Source organism: Culex quinquefasciatus, chromosome 2 (assembly GCF_015732765.1).
Source record: "Culex quinquefasciatus strain JHB chromosome 2, VPISU_Cqui_1.0_pri_paternal, whole genome shotgun sequence".
NCBI lineage: Eukaryota > Metazoa > Arthropoda > Insecta > Diptera > Culicidae > Culex > Culex quinquefasciatus.
Window position 1 is genome coordinate 12,342,114 of NC_051862.1, and position 15,431 is coordinate 12,357,544.

The 15,431-nt window shown below is 39.6% G+C and overlaps 1 protein-coding gene across 1 annotated transcript; it reads left to right on the forward strand.

Moving 5' to 3' along the window:
• Window positions 1-4,516: 4,516 nt before the first annotated feature.
• Window positions 4,517-8,063, forward strand: LOC6038345 (glutamine--fructose-6-phosphate aminotransferase [isomerizing] 1). The gene has a single exon (XM_001848108.2). It carries the CDS (start codon window positions 5,480-5,482, stop codon window positions 7,505-7,507), a length of 2,028 nt encoding a protein of 675 aa, XP_001848160.1. The 5' UTR covers window positions 4,517-5,479; the 3' UTR covers window positions 7,508-8,063.
• Window positions 8,064-15,431: the final 7,368 nt, after the last annotated feature.

Genomic DNA, 15,431 nt, shown 5'->3' on the forward strand with positions numbered 1-15,431 from the left:
GCATGGCAATATCTCAGCAGCTTAGGGTCGTATCAACAAAGTTCAAAAAAGGAAAATAGAGAGTTTTCCCAGCTTTTCAAACAATTTTTTTTTTCAAAAGTTGGCAAACATGTGCAATAAATTTAAAAAAAAATGAAAAACTGCGAATATTTTCAAAAAATCACTTAAAAATGGATTTAACTTGAAAACGGTGCACTTTATCATTTCACTAATGTACTTTTTGATTGCAATTTATTGGACAAAAAAATAAAAATTTAAATTACAAGCCAATGTTTAAACTTTGCGATGAAAAAAGTGATTTTAAATGCATTTTACACGCGTCCAGTTTTTGTTCAATCATTAGTAGAGGGTGACGAGCGGGAATTCCCGGGAAATCGACCATTTTTGGACCTCTCGATTCCCGGGAAATTTGGTCGAGACTCCCGGGAAATTTTATTTTAATACATATTGAAGCAAAATTATATAAACTAATCAGAAAAATGTTTGTAAAATTAGAAATTATTTAGAACATTGCATGTTCAACGTAAGATGTTTAAGTTTGAATAAACCAAATGCATCTCTTAATTTTAACTTAATCAAAAACTCCAATAACTATAATTGAGAGAACCCAAAATAATGTGGACCCCAAAACATACCGTAAAGCATACTTAGGCAGTTAGACCCCAAAAAGGAAGTGTAATGTTTATTTTTAAGAGGGAAAAGCCTTTTCAAGATAAGTATAATTTCCATATCTTCTTCAAGCATAGTAATCCACATAATCTAGTTTTTTTTAAATTCTTAGTAAGGTAATTTCATTTTTTGATGTCAACAAGTCATTGTGTTTCGCTTCAACCTCAATATAAAATTATATTTTGGAAGAAAAATCTTCTGGCAATCTTTGTAAAGCTAAGGTCCGCCAAATATGAACATTCGGGTTTTTCTGGTTACTATTTCTTCAATGAATATTTACAGTTGACCTTGAAAAGGAAAAAAAACAACTTTAAATTGTTGTTTTGAGTGGTTATTTATCATGTTGCAAAAGTCCCGATACTGGGAAATTATACATTAGCTATTTTTTTACTTGACAACTTTTGAAAAATCATTCAGTGCGAATTAAGATTCGTAAACATTTTAAAATACAATTTTGATTCCCAAAAAGCTCAAGAAACGTTCTTGTATTTGCAGATTCAGAAAAAAATAGAATGGTAGATCATTGTTCCAAAAAAAATAAGGCTACGTTTCATTGAATAAATATGAATAAATTGTAACTGACTGCATTGAAAAGAAACACATTTATAACTTTTTTTTATACATTATTGACACTATTGACATATTTAAAAAAAACTCCCGGGTCCCGGGAATTCCCGGGAAATTGCCGAATTCAACTCTCGATTCCCGGGAAATCAAAAATCTCGAGAATCGTCACCCTCTAACATAAGTTTTCAAAAAATAAATGTATCGACGGAATTTTTTTTCGCGCAAAAATAAACTTTTCGAGGGACTGTACATTGCTGTACTGTACATTACTGTAAATTTTAAATGTTTTCGAAGAAGTTCAAACATGCTTAAATATAAGCATAAGCATAGGTGCCCACCCGCAGTTGCTACTCCGTTATTGACCAGGACCTCCAGAAGTTACATCCACGAGCCGTGGAAGATAAGTGGGTGCTATCTTTCCTCGCTTCGCAACTTCTCAAAGGCCCCTATCATGCTGATCAATACCGGCGCCGGCCACGACCAGTGGTAGAGTCACGGGGAAGTGGATGGGAATGTTAGTCCGATACTTGAGTGATAGAGACCGCCCAATCGACTGCTTCTCCGACAAAGTATCACATGAGTTTTGAGGGGGTTAGTAAATGGGTATAAGGTCAGGATTCACGAGTGGCAGTGATGTGACCATGAGCATTTTGTTTATTGGTTGAACATTTTAAATCTTAGGCAGCCGGCTGCGGAAAGATAAATAATTGATTATTTAAAAAGTTTTTTAATCGAACGCGTGCCAACCGAGCAGTAGTGCTATGGGCTGGACTTATTAGTATATTTTTACTGTTTGTACAATTTAGATAACGCGAGCAAAGTTCAAAAAATAGTAATAAATGACGCTACTCTTCATCAAATCGATAGAAAAGAAAACAGGACACCACGTAACCGATTGTAATGAAATTAAAACAATATTGCTTATTGCGAGATAAGACCAATTTACTCCTTCGCTGTGACTGACAGGAGGTTACAGCCGCCGAACTACCGCTGTGTAAAAATCGGCAGGTTGAACTGAAATTCAGCGTTGATTTGGCTGTCAACCTGATTTGTTTTGAATATTTTCCGAAAAGTCAGCAAAAAACTCAAGGCAACCTTTGACAACAGCCAAAAATTTGTTCTGCGGCTGTCATGCGGCCATTCTTTTGCGGTCATATCAGCGCGCGTGAACTCTAATTATTAACGCCCGCGATAATAACTTAAACGAACTAAAAAGACGGCGTGCCTTCAAATCAACGATGATAAAAGAAGGACTTATGACAAAAAATCAAAAAACAAAAGCTCCGAAAAAATACGTTGCAGCGTAACCGCGAGGTAATCGAATCAAAAAAATCAAAAACGCGCGCTAAAGGTGTATCCTAAATGTCAGCATGAACATTCGGGATTCTTCCTCTCCCGCAATTATCCCATTTCACCTCTAAAAACGCGCCCGAAACGAAGCCGACAAAAAAACTTTTCAATCGCGCGACTCTTTTCCAACTCAAATTATTACGATCAATGAATTTAAACAAAAAGAAAACAGGACACCGCGTAAACGATTGTGATGAAATTAAAACAATAACTTAAACGAACTAAACCGGCGACGTGCCTTCCGATCAACGATGATAAAAGAAGGACTGAAAAATAAAATATCAAATAAAAGGCTCCGAAAGACACGATGCAAAGTAACCGCGAGGTCCCACTTCTCACAATCGAATCTAAACAGCGATACAACGAAAATGAAATGAAAAATTACAAAAAGACAAAAGCATGAAACGAACTCACCAAATTGCAGCGATGAAGATGACAGCGACGTCGACTTTCGTGGGGCACTTCAACCCTGTGTCGGTGCTTTAAAAGCAGAAAACCGCCCTCCCCCTATAAACTTAACTTTTCTTCAAATAAACTCAGCCGCCTTCGAAAATCCACATGCGCAAAATCCCATTGTTTTCCACTCAAATCACATGAACAAACCAAACCGGCCTTAAATTGTACAATATTCAATGTATCGAGACCAAAATTACTTCCGATTGTCTGTGTCATCTCAATCACACTTAACCCCATGCTGAATGGCTGGCTTTCATCATCAAAGTTCAAACATGCTTAAATATGATTATAAACGCAGGAAAATGCATTTTGACTGGTTTTCAAAAGGAAAAACCTTAATTTTCGTTAAAATTGAAACTTTAACACATAAACATTTTGTGGAATTTTAATGTACAGCACAGCAAAGTTTTTTTTACGGCAAAAAAAAATCTCTTCAATACTTGGATATTTTGAAAACTAATGACTGCAAAACAACTAGGCAGATGTTAAATGCAATTAAAATACTTTTTTGCAATTCCGTCGTGAAACTACTTACTTTTCCTGTCATTCTTGAACGACGAAATAGCCTACTTTTCTGTACCATAAATGATAGAATCGAATAGCAACACTTTTCAAAATAAATGCTGAAAAGTTTTACTTTTCAGCACACAAATGGGTACTGAAAATGTGAACTTTTCATTACTTATTTCGAAAAGTAACACTTTTCAACTTTTTTTTGATTTAAACGATTTATTGACAAAATACATGCAAATTTGACATAAAATTTCACTCAGTGTGTGTTTTTTGGAGTTGCAAAAAATGTTGTATGGAACTCGTTGCAAAACTTGATTTTTTCAGCACTCTTCGTATTTATCCAACTCGGTGAACCTCGTTGGATAAATGCACGACTCGTGCTGAAAAAAATCTCTTTTTGCAACTTGTTGCATAAACTACTATTTTCATTCAAATGTTGAGACCATGGCTTGTTATTTAAATTTTTAAATTTTTTTATGTGTAAAAATGTTAACCCGATGAAAATTTACCAGATTCTGGTGTAATATTACACGTTTTTTGACACAAAATCTGAATAAATCTAATATTACCATTATTTTTTTCTGTGGAGTCATTTCTAAGCACTCTTAAACTTTTCACTAAAAGAAAAAATAAATAAAATTTTCGCTTTTTGCGTATACGATTTAGGTGGAATGATCCGTATTTAACGGTCGTTTCAAGCTGAGAATCGAACCTGCTACCAATCCTAAAGCCCCGACACTCAAGAAATGAAAGAAGCTTTCACGCGTGTGTGTGTGTGTGTGTGTGTGTGTTTCATTTCGTTCTGTTCGAATTTTCGAAACCCCTCAATGAACCTTTCCGATCTGACAGTCAGCTGACAGGCAAACTCCGGCCAGCGAACCACTATCCACGGTGTCAAGCTGAGGCGTTCGTGGATGTTTTCGGATTTTTGCACAACCACACAACCCTACAGATTCATGCATTCTACAACCCTATAGTGCCGAGCGAGAGAGAGAGTGAGCGAGATTACAACTACAGTATGTGGTAGAGAGTTGCGGGGGTGTGTGAGATTTTGTATACTTTTTTATTCTTCCGAGAAGAAGGTTTAGTTTTGATACACGTCAACAGTAGCTCAGCCCAAATCTGTAACCAAGACCAGCCGCGATCCCAGCCAAGATCGTCAACTTGCTTCGCCAGAGAGAGGGCGTATTTGGAGGAACCCCTCCAAGAATCATTAGGGAGTGTGTCGTGAACCTGGAGGACAGGAAGAAAAACAGGTCGCCAGGCTGTTTGCAGCGGGTGGTATATAAAGACGCGATTCGCTAGTGAAAGCTTTCTCAGTTCTTCGACTTGGTTTGAGCGCGCGCGCTCGTCCAGATCCCTATTGTGCGCTCCAGGACTTGAACTACCTACCGCTATCCAGAACACTGCCCAAGTCCGTCGCCGACGACATCGCTGAAGAGAGTGCCGAACGAGATCGTTGTCGTCGTCGTCCGCGGTCGTGTCCATAGCAGGTCGACCAAGAAGTGCACGAAGTGTGTATGTGGAAAAAAAACTGGTCGTCAACCATCGTCGTAAGGCCACAACAGCTAGTTGGGCAAGTTGCCGCCGAGTGCCGTGCTAAGTGAGAGAAGGCGCTTTGCCCGGCCGAAATCTCCAAAGTCATAAAGTGGCGATCCGTGGCAAGCAGCGAGCTCAGTCGTTTGTGTTCCGCGTTCGTGAGAGGTTCCTCGGGTCTTGAAGTCTGACTAGCTGAACAGCAGTGTGTGTAACGCGCGCGTGATATTGTTTCATTTCGCTGGAAAAGTTGAGCGATTGTGTGTGTGTGTGCGGACTGTTGATTGGGTTGAAACATACGACCGTAGCGAGAGAGACAGAGAGACCCAAGTGTGTTGTGCTTAGACGGACACGAACAAGTACGCGCTTTGTGTAATCAACCGATAAAATGTGTGGAATTTTCGCGTACTTGAATTATCTTACGCCGAAGACGCGGCGTGAGGTGCTGGATCTGCTGCTAACCGGGCTGAAGCGGCTGGAGTACCGTGGATATGACTCCGCGGGTGTCGCCGTGGATCTTCCGGATCAGAGCGGGATTGCCATGTTCAAGCGAACGGGCAAGGTGAAGGTGCTGGAGGAAGGGATTATTGAGCAGACGAAGGACGGTAGTTACGACGGGACTGTTGAAACACACGTTGGTATATCCCACACGAGATGGGCTACGCACGGTGCACCGAGCGAGGTCAACTCTCACCCGCAGCGTTCGGATGATACCAACTCGTTCGTCGTGGTTCACAACGGTATCGTGACCAACTACAAGGACATTAAAAAGTTCCTGGAGCTGCGTGGATACGAGTTCGAGTCCGACACCGATACCGAAACGATCGCCAAGCTTGTGCATCATCTGTACATCCAGCATCCGAACTACTCGTTCCGGGAGCTAGTTGAGCAGGTTGTCCAGCAGGTCGAGGGAGCGTTCGCCTTGGCGTTCAAGTCCAAGCACTTCCCTGGAGAGTGCGTTGTGACCCGCCGTGGTTCACCACTGCTGGTTGGTATCAAGTCCACAACGAGCCTGGCCACGAACCATGTTCCGATTCTGTACGGCAAGGGACACCGCCATGGATCCAATGGAAACATTCAGTTTGAACCTACTCCGGACAACACTACCGACTTTATCAACCCTGGTGAGGAGGTCGAGTACTTCTTCGCTTCGGATGCTTCAGCCGTCATCGAGCACACCAATCGGGTCATCTATCTGGAAGATGACGATGTTGCTGCCGTCAAGAACGGAGCGCTGGGAATTCATCGGCTGAAGAAGTGCTTGGATGATCCACATGCTCGTGAAATTACCACGCTGAAGATGGAGATTCAACAGATCATGAAGGGCAACTACCGTTACTTCATGCAGAAGGAAATTTTCGAGCAGCCAGAGTCCGTGATCAACACCATGCGAGGACGCGTCAACTTTGAATCGATGAAGGTCACGCTGGGTGGCATCAAGGAGTACATTCCAGAGATCAAGCGTTGCCGGCGGTTGATGCTGATCGCTTGTGGAACCTCATATCACAGTGCTGTCGCCACACGTCAGCTGCTGGAAGAACTCACTGAACTGCCGGTGATGATCGAGCTGGCTTCGGACTTCCTGGATCGTAACACACCCATCTACCGTGACGACGTTTGCTTCTTCATCTCGCAGTCCGGAGAAACTGCCGATACGCTGATGGCCCTGCGGTACTGCAAACAACGCGGAGCCCTGATCGTCGGAGTCACCAACACTGTGGGAAGTTCGATCTGTCGTGAATCACACTGCGGCGTTCACGTCAACGCTGGACCCGAAATTGGTGTCGCTTCCACCAAGGCCTACACATCGCAGTTCATTTCGCTGGTCATGTTTGCCCTGGTCATGAGCGAAGACCGGCTCTCCCTGCAGACCCGACGAGAGGAGATCATGGAGGGACTTCGCCAGCTGGACACACACATCAAGCAGGTCCTCAAGCTGGACCAAAAGGTGCTGGAAATCGCACAGGATCTCTACCAGCAAAAGTCGCTGCTCATCATGGGTCGTGGCTACAACTTCGCCACCTGCATGGAGGGTGCCCTCAAGGTCAAGGAGTTGACGTACATGCACAGCGAAGGCATCATGGCCGGTGAGCTCAAGCACGGCCCGTTGGCCCTCGTCGACGACACCATGCCGATCGTCATGATCATCATGCGCGACCCGGTCTACGTCAAGTGTATCAACGCCCTGCAGCAGGTCACGGCCCGCGAAGGACGACCGATCATCGTCTGCGAGGAGGGCGATGCCGAGACCATGAGCCTGGCCTCGAAAGCCCTGGAGATCCCACGCACCGTGGACTGCCTGCAAGGCATCCTGACCGTCATTCCAATGCAACTGCTGTCGTACCACATCGCCGTCCTGCGAGGCTGCAACGTCGATTGTCCCCGAAACCTGGCGAAATCCGTTACGGTCGAATAGGTCCAACTTCTTCAGAACACTCCCAACACATCCGCAGACAGTATCGATTTCGCTTTTATTTCCACATGACGATAGAGGAGAGTACGGGGAAGTCCGTTATTTTACAAATCCAGCGGATTTGTTGTTGATTGCAAAACACACACACAACCCCATGAGAAGATAGTGTGGCACGGAACACCCCTTCCACGTCTGCAAAGCCAAGTGCAATACACCACCACTACTACTGAGAAGTGGCCACTTATCAACTGCGGAGCATCGCGATGCAATCATCGCCACCTTCGAGGGGATCGTGTAATATCGGAAGGAGGAACGGAGAAATGACACACACTCTTTTGCTGTACTGTCTCTGCTGGTGATCGTGATTTAATAATATATTGAATAATCAAAATAATGATGATGATGAAAAAAAAAGTTTATTGTTTGTTTAGACGAGAATGTGACAAAAATGAGCCGAGTTTATTTTTTGTACCACACTACTACACACTGTGAGAATGATGTTCTTTTTATATGTAATTTGAAAAATAAAGTATTAGTGCTTATTCTTTTTTCGACAAAACCTGCAATACTTTCATTTTCTGACCAAACCCAAAGTCCGATGCACTTATTACGTATTCCAATCATCGCTACATTTATTGGGAATGTATAAATACAAATTTTGAATAACACCTCACGCGTCCACAAACACAACGAGCATAGTCGTCAACCGGTTTAATGTTCCTACTCCTTCTTCATCACATCACATCGAGCCGTATTACTTAATCGTTACTTGATCTCTGGCGTTGGCCTCAACCGTGTTCAAAACGGTGGCGGCGCCACCACAACCCCGAGGCAGATCAGAAACGTGTTAATCACCGGCGCTGCAACCCCTGCCGAAAAATTTGACATAGTTCCATTCGGTCCACTCCACTAAGGCTCGGACTTGTTTGTTTTTTCATCAAAACAGAAACGGGTGACTAATGTCAACCCGAAATTCAAAGTCAAATTCAAATTCGGCGATGTGCAATCGCGCTTGCAGTCTCCACCACCCCCTCCAACCAACGACGAAACTTGTTTTTCTGACATAATTTTTATTTTGGAGGCGCAAAAAAGGTAACACTATAGTCACAGAGCTTCGAGAAACCGGTTTTGTAGTTTTGGTTGTCCGCCGCCTAGCTCTTTCTAGCTCGTTCAAAATCAATTTCGTGACGTTGTTTTAGGAAACTCAGTCAACTCGGCTCATAAACGAACGTGTGACGGTGTGATCGATTGATCCACATGCAGGTAAGGTGTTGTTGCACCACGGAGGTTGAAGGAAACGAAAGCCACCACAATCGGTGGCGGTGCGAGGGAGTACCGTTACAATTAAGACACTGATCGGCGAAGGTACCGAGCTGTAAGAAACTCGGGCCTGCACCCAGAACCTCACCTCACTTCGTTCAATAAAACAACTACATCGGTGAGGTTGAACGCTGAATGCAAAGTAGATGCAGACTCGTGGTGGGTGGAGAGTTCTGGAGGGTAACGACTTTTTGGTAGAAGTTCTTAAAATTCAATTTAAACTAAAATCAAAACACTAAACTAAACTGAAATCATTTTTAATCCAAACATCATAGCATTTGAAATATTAAATATCTGAATTGACTAATTAGCGTGTGCCCAAAATAACTGTTTGTTTAGTTCAGCTAATATAGACACATGTGCTGTTGGATTTATTATTTATTTCTCTACGTATCTGTGATATTGAGAGCAACTTAAGATTTATATCAGACACGAAAAAACTGGAACTATTTTAATTTTTACGGTATGGTTATTTCAGGATAGTTTACAAAAATGGTTTACTCACAGCAAAAAATCCGATGGTAAAATCGCATGCACATAACCTTCGTCAAAAAAGACACTTAACACACTTCATGTATATTTTTTGTAAACTCAAAAAAAATTGCAGCCAACGTGATTCAAACCAAGCACCAACAGTAAGGACTGGCTCCTTAGCCCGCTCGGCCATCAGACCGATGAAGAGTGGAAAGGATAAACGTACCCGAGCAGTCGGTAATAACGTGGGAATAACATTTTTTGATATTTGAAAATACTAGGCCAATAACATTTTATGTTACCTATAATAAGGATTTGTTATTCGCCGTTATGATTTTTTTTTTTTTTTGTTATTGGATTTTTATTGTTATAACAGACTAATCTTTGTTATTTTAACAACTAATCCGATCATCCCAATAACAGTTGGAGTTATTTTTCCATAACAAAAAAATGTATTCCAAAGTTGTTGTGCTTTCAACCAATATCAGACCAATAACAAATTTTGTTATGATAACATAAACTGTTATTAAACTCTTATGCAAAAATGGATTTTGCAAGAATATTCCATAACACTTTTTGTGACTTTAACAGTATTTGTTATTGAAATGGCATGAATTATGTTATTACCGTCTGCCCGGGATATAAGCTTCACATTTCTTTTAAGTAGGTTTCCCACACTGTCGGGCTACATATTTCAGAGTGTAATATTACATAGAATTTCATAAAATAATGACTACATTATTGGCTGTGTGTCTTCTTTAAAATAAAGCAGTTTTGACAGTTTCGGAACTAGCGAGAACTTGGATTGATATTTAATGAAATTCTAGTCACAAAAGATGTTTTTTAAACACCTGAAAAAAAAGTTTTCCAGGGTTTCGTTTTATTTTCATGATCCTTCCATTTTTTCCAAAATTACTTTCCCTATGTCTCTATAGCAGAAATTTTTCAACAGCAAATTTTCGTAATCAATGATTTTTTTTTTTATTATTTGAGCAAAACTATGGCCATACTTTCCCAATGTCCAAAGAAGCCAGTTTGCCCTTTTTATATACAAGTCCCCACACAATCATAAAAACGGGCATTTGGATATGCTGGATAATCTGAATCTTGAGAAGGGATTTTCGAAACGATTGCGTGCCTTGAACAAAATTGATATAACGAGGAATTAAAAAAAAGTTGGTCCAATTACTTATGAGTTGACATTTTCTGCAAACGTTCCGATTTTTTAATTTGAAAATATTTCATTTAAAAAAAAATACATTTAATTTCAAATTTCATTCCTGATTTTCGGAATTTTAAACAAAAGGTATCGCAAAATGTTTTAAACATCATTACCATCAAAAATTTGCAAAAGATTAATGATTGCATAAAAATTATTTTTTTACAAAACTTCAACGCCCTTCAATTTTTTTCCAAATTTAAAATTTTTTAACCCTCTCCCCAACCCCGCTTCTAGAGGGGCTTCGATTTTTAAAAAATCGCCAAAAATCCATTTATCAACCATTTTTTGATCTTTAAAAGGCACTTTCTCGTTGTTGATATTGAAAAAAAATTAAAAAAAAAATAAAAAAAAATTAAAATTTAAAAATTTTTAAATAAGAAACATATTTTGCTTTAAATTTAGGTGTTCATATATTCTCATCCCATCTCAGTTTCAAATGTTAGAATTTGCGTTTTTATCTCAATTTAAATCCGGCTCACGGCGTCGTTCTGGATATTAGTATCCACGTCTGACCACCAGTATGGCCTTGAAGCTTCTCCCGCCCCAACTTTAGAAGAAGTCAAAAACAGGTCGCAAGCTCAGAACCTCGCTCCCAGAACCTGTGGTGGGGTCCTCCATCTTGTTCTGTGATACGGAGGGAGCCAACCTACACGATACCTTCCCCAGAGGGTGTAGGAAGTGTAATTCAACACATTTGCGCGCAGATTTGGACGACAACTTTCAAAAGCCGATCCAGCAAACCAGAACTGAAGGACCGGTTTCACCTGTGAGAGAGTGGCAACTCAGTTTTGCGGCGGGGATGTTGTATTGAAAAGTCTCATCAAGCATTTTATTAGTACAGCACCGGCGATTGGCCTTGATTCGCTATAGTTGAATTCGAGACGGTGGTGATGGGAGTTGGTGCTTTATCAGCCATCAATTATCTGATGTCGGCGAGTAGAGAGGTACAAGTACTGTGCAAACAGTGTTTGGTCTAGATTTTAAAAGGATCGGAAATTGGTTTTAGAAGCTTGGTGACAACATCGAGTGTATGAGGAAATGTTCAATTAGATAAGCTTAAGAGGGTTGGTCTCAAACCTAATAGAATTCCCCGATTTAAAGTGTATGATGTAAAACTTCAATTGCGTCTTGTCCACGAGGGTCATCAACACCATCCAACAAGTTACAACTCCATCGGTACTCAGGTTCGCAGAACTCTACCAGAAAACACTTCCTGGTGCCATTACTCGTTCTACGGGTCCAACTCTTCCGGGCGTAGCCGTTTCAGAACAATTCCTTTCACAAAACCGTACAATCCCGTACTCGCTGATACGTCATGCATTGTAGCGCTTTTATCGCGTGGCAATCCGCAACTGTTCACGCCACTCCGTAGACTAGTTTTCACTCTTATTTTTTTCTTGATGTCCTTGACATTTTTTGCGCCAGCGACGACGCGCCTTTCCTTTCCCGCACCTCGAAGTCCTCTCCCGGGCCGGCCAAACCGGACCAATTGGAATCGAGGAGCCACGTCAACGCCGTGGTTATTATGGTTGTCTTTTTAACGATAATGAAGGAAGCAAACCAGTTGGATGAATTTTAAACGCTTTATATCAAGGCGCGATGGGATCACACGTTTTAAGCGTTATGAAGAGATTTCAGAGATAATTTTAAAGATGTGTGCTGTAAAAATATTCTAAATTGGAAAGATTCATAAACACCTAAAAGGCAATAATTCATGACAAAATTGCCCTGTCTTATAGACAGTTTTTGTTCGAACGCCGTCAAGAAAAATAAAAAAAAATAAGAAAATAAATATTAGTGTTAAACTCGAAAACAGTATCAAAAGGTATTACTTTTCGATTTCGGGGAAATTCTCGTGTTTGGCAGGTTAAACACTTGCTCCTAACTCCATCCAAGTTGTTGATTTTCACTATTGAAACAACAAATTTTGCGAATATGAATATGAACGAAAATCTTAAATATGATTATCCTATTGACGATAATGGACGATAATTCATTTTTAACATCTTAGGGACCATCCATAAACCACGTCGACACTTTTTTCTCCTCTCGTGGCAATTTCCATACAAAACAAATCTTTCTTGTATGGACAATCCCTGAAACCCCCACCTTCCCCAATCGTCCACGTGGTTTATGGAATGGTCCCTTACTAAAAATAACTAATTGAAGCCAAATCCTAAGATGTTACTTTTAAGATTATGTTGCAAATATTTTTCCAATTTCAGGTTTTATTTTTTTCAAACAACTTTAAAATTTTAATGGAAAAAGAAGTTTAACCAAATGAAAACAATTTGAGTGGCATTTTCCTGTGTTGAAAATCATATTTAGCATGTTTGGGTTCAATAAAAAAAAATCCGATGAACAGTACCACAAAAAGTATTTTCTTGTTAAAAAAATCATCAGTGCTAAAAATTTTCAAAAAACATTCATTGTAAAACAAAGGACTGGTGTATAATGAATGTTAAAAAAGTTTTTTCTTCCAGATGTTAATATTGTAATTGCAATTTTTATATTTTTTGTCCCCCTCGACTTTGGTCAGAGTTGAGCTTCAAATAATAAATTCTCAAAAAAAAATCACAAAATACCATATAACATTCAACAGATTAAAAATTGTGTAAATTTTTGGAATTAAATACTCGAATTTTCACAAGATACCGCATTAAAAAACCCCCGAATTTTCAGAATTTGCAAAATGGGTATCAAATGATTCAATATTTTGTATGCATTTTCACTGTTTTCAAGTTTTTGGAATTAAAAAAGTTACAAAGTAAAATAAAATATCATAAATATCGTTATTTTTATTTCTCAAATTTTTATAAATTGCATTATGGAATACTCAAAAAAATTTATATACTTTCACTGTTGAATGAAATTCTAAAATTTTCACAAGAAACCGTATTATTTTGAAAATACTCAAGTTTTTTACAGTTTTTGGAATCCAATACTTAAATTTCCACTAAACACCGTATTTCCTTAAAAATACTCAAATTTTCATAATTTGCAATACAAGTAACAAAAGAGTCAAGATTTGATAAAAAATATCACAAATTTGGAGTTTATGAAAACAATTACTCAAATTTAAACAAAATACTATATTTTAAAAATATTAAAATTTTCACAAACTATTTTTTTAAAATGCTCACATTCTTACAAAATACTGTATTATTTTGAAAATACTAAAATGTTAACCTTTTTCATAAAATACTCAAATTGTCATCATTTTATTAACGATTCAAAATCTATAGTAATTTTCAAAGACGACGAAACCTTGCTTGAAAACGCCCGATGGTCCTACTGTAAATTTACCTTGGAAATTTTGTATTTTCACTTTACTAGACTTTTTGGAATAAATACTAAATTTTCCAAACGTAAGGTACTTTTAGATTGAAAATATTTTTTTTGCAATTCCGTCGTGAAACTTTCTACTTTTCCTGTCGTTCTCGAATGACGAAACAACCTACTGTAGTTGTAGTGTAGTTGTGGTGTTTAGAAAATCGACATAGAAAAAAAACCTTATTTTCACTATCCTCACTTTTTATGAACAAAGATTTTGCAAAATTTTTATAGAAACTAACTTGCGCGATAATTTTAATTAATTTCAGTAGAAAACGGGTTTTTAGAAGCTGAAACCGAAAGTCACAGTGCTCATTTGAAATACATGCCGTTCCCCTATAGATTACCGAATTCGCTGATCACCAAAACGATTCACATTTCACCATCTCTGTTCCAGCCACAAAAATTGCACGATTCGTTGCTAAAAATAGGGCCGCCATAATGCCATCGAGCCTAAACCAAGCCTCAACGGCGGCGAAAGTTCATCTCGTTGCTCGTGTACAAAGAACCGAGTGTACGTACCTACTCTACATTGCATAAAACTGTGATTTTTTGTTGTCTGTTTCTTGACTAGGCTTGGTAGGCATAGGCAGTTACACTCTACAATCGAGCGACAAGCTTTAACCATATCGAAGCGGGAAGTTGTAGAGTGGTTAAAAGTGCATTTAAATATCAGTTTCTTAAAAGACAAAAGCCACCACCCTACCTTTAAGTCTTTTTTTGTACTGGTGCTGGGCGCCAGATTGTGCGGTTACTGTTTTGAGAGGAAATTACACTGCAAAACATGTAGTTTTTACATGTCTCAGGATTTTGGCTCAAAATTAATTTATTATTGATTTGAAATTCAACTAATTTATATTTCATAAACCTCCCTCATAAGTGAATTGATCGCATTGTCTCGACTTCTCGATCTCATTTCGCTGGGTTAAATTAGATTCGCCGTTCTTATGGGTCTTGTAATATACGAGCGCACCCCGAACCAAGTTGTATTTCAAATCAGTCTCGGCGGTTTTATATTTACATACAGGCAGCACCTCGTGTTCTCCCCTGTTGAGCGTGCAAGAAGTGTTGGAGTCACCGTTAGAGTTAGGTTAGCTATGGGTCGACGAGAGATCGAGAGTGTGGGGGTTAAGACTCTTTACGTAACTTTATAGGTCTACCTGCTTAAGGTGTAGCCAGACTGGGAGAAATGTCAATCGTACTGCAATGCTTACGATTTATGTACATTAGTTTGAGAAATGTCCATGTTTATTCAAAATTACGGGACACCCACTCCGCTGATCGTCAAAGGATTTCCGATGGATTACCAACCGCTTATAACTCTATCAGCTTCAGTTTTTCGCGCAAGTTTGCTAAATTGCTGGCCACTACCGCCAGCATGTATCGAAAGCTCAACTGAAGCGGAACCAAATTAGAACGTCCAACTCGGCAAAGCTGGCATCGTAGTCACCGAAAGGCCACCCATAATTAGTTGGAGCCGTTTTGAAAGCCCCGCCAAGCCGTCATGATTTAACTAACGTTGATCAAAGCGCTGAAGAACTCACGAAGTCTGCACAGTTGCAACTCCAACCACTTTGG

Coding starts and splice junctions, on each gene's coding strand:
- LOC6038345 (XM_001848108.2), top strand. CDS start 5,480: ATGTGTGGAATTTTCGCGTACTTGAATTATCTTACGCCGAAGACGCGG.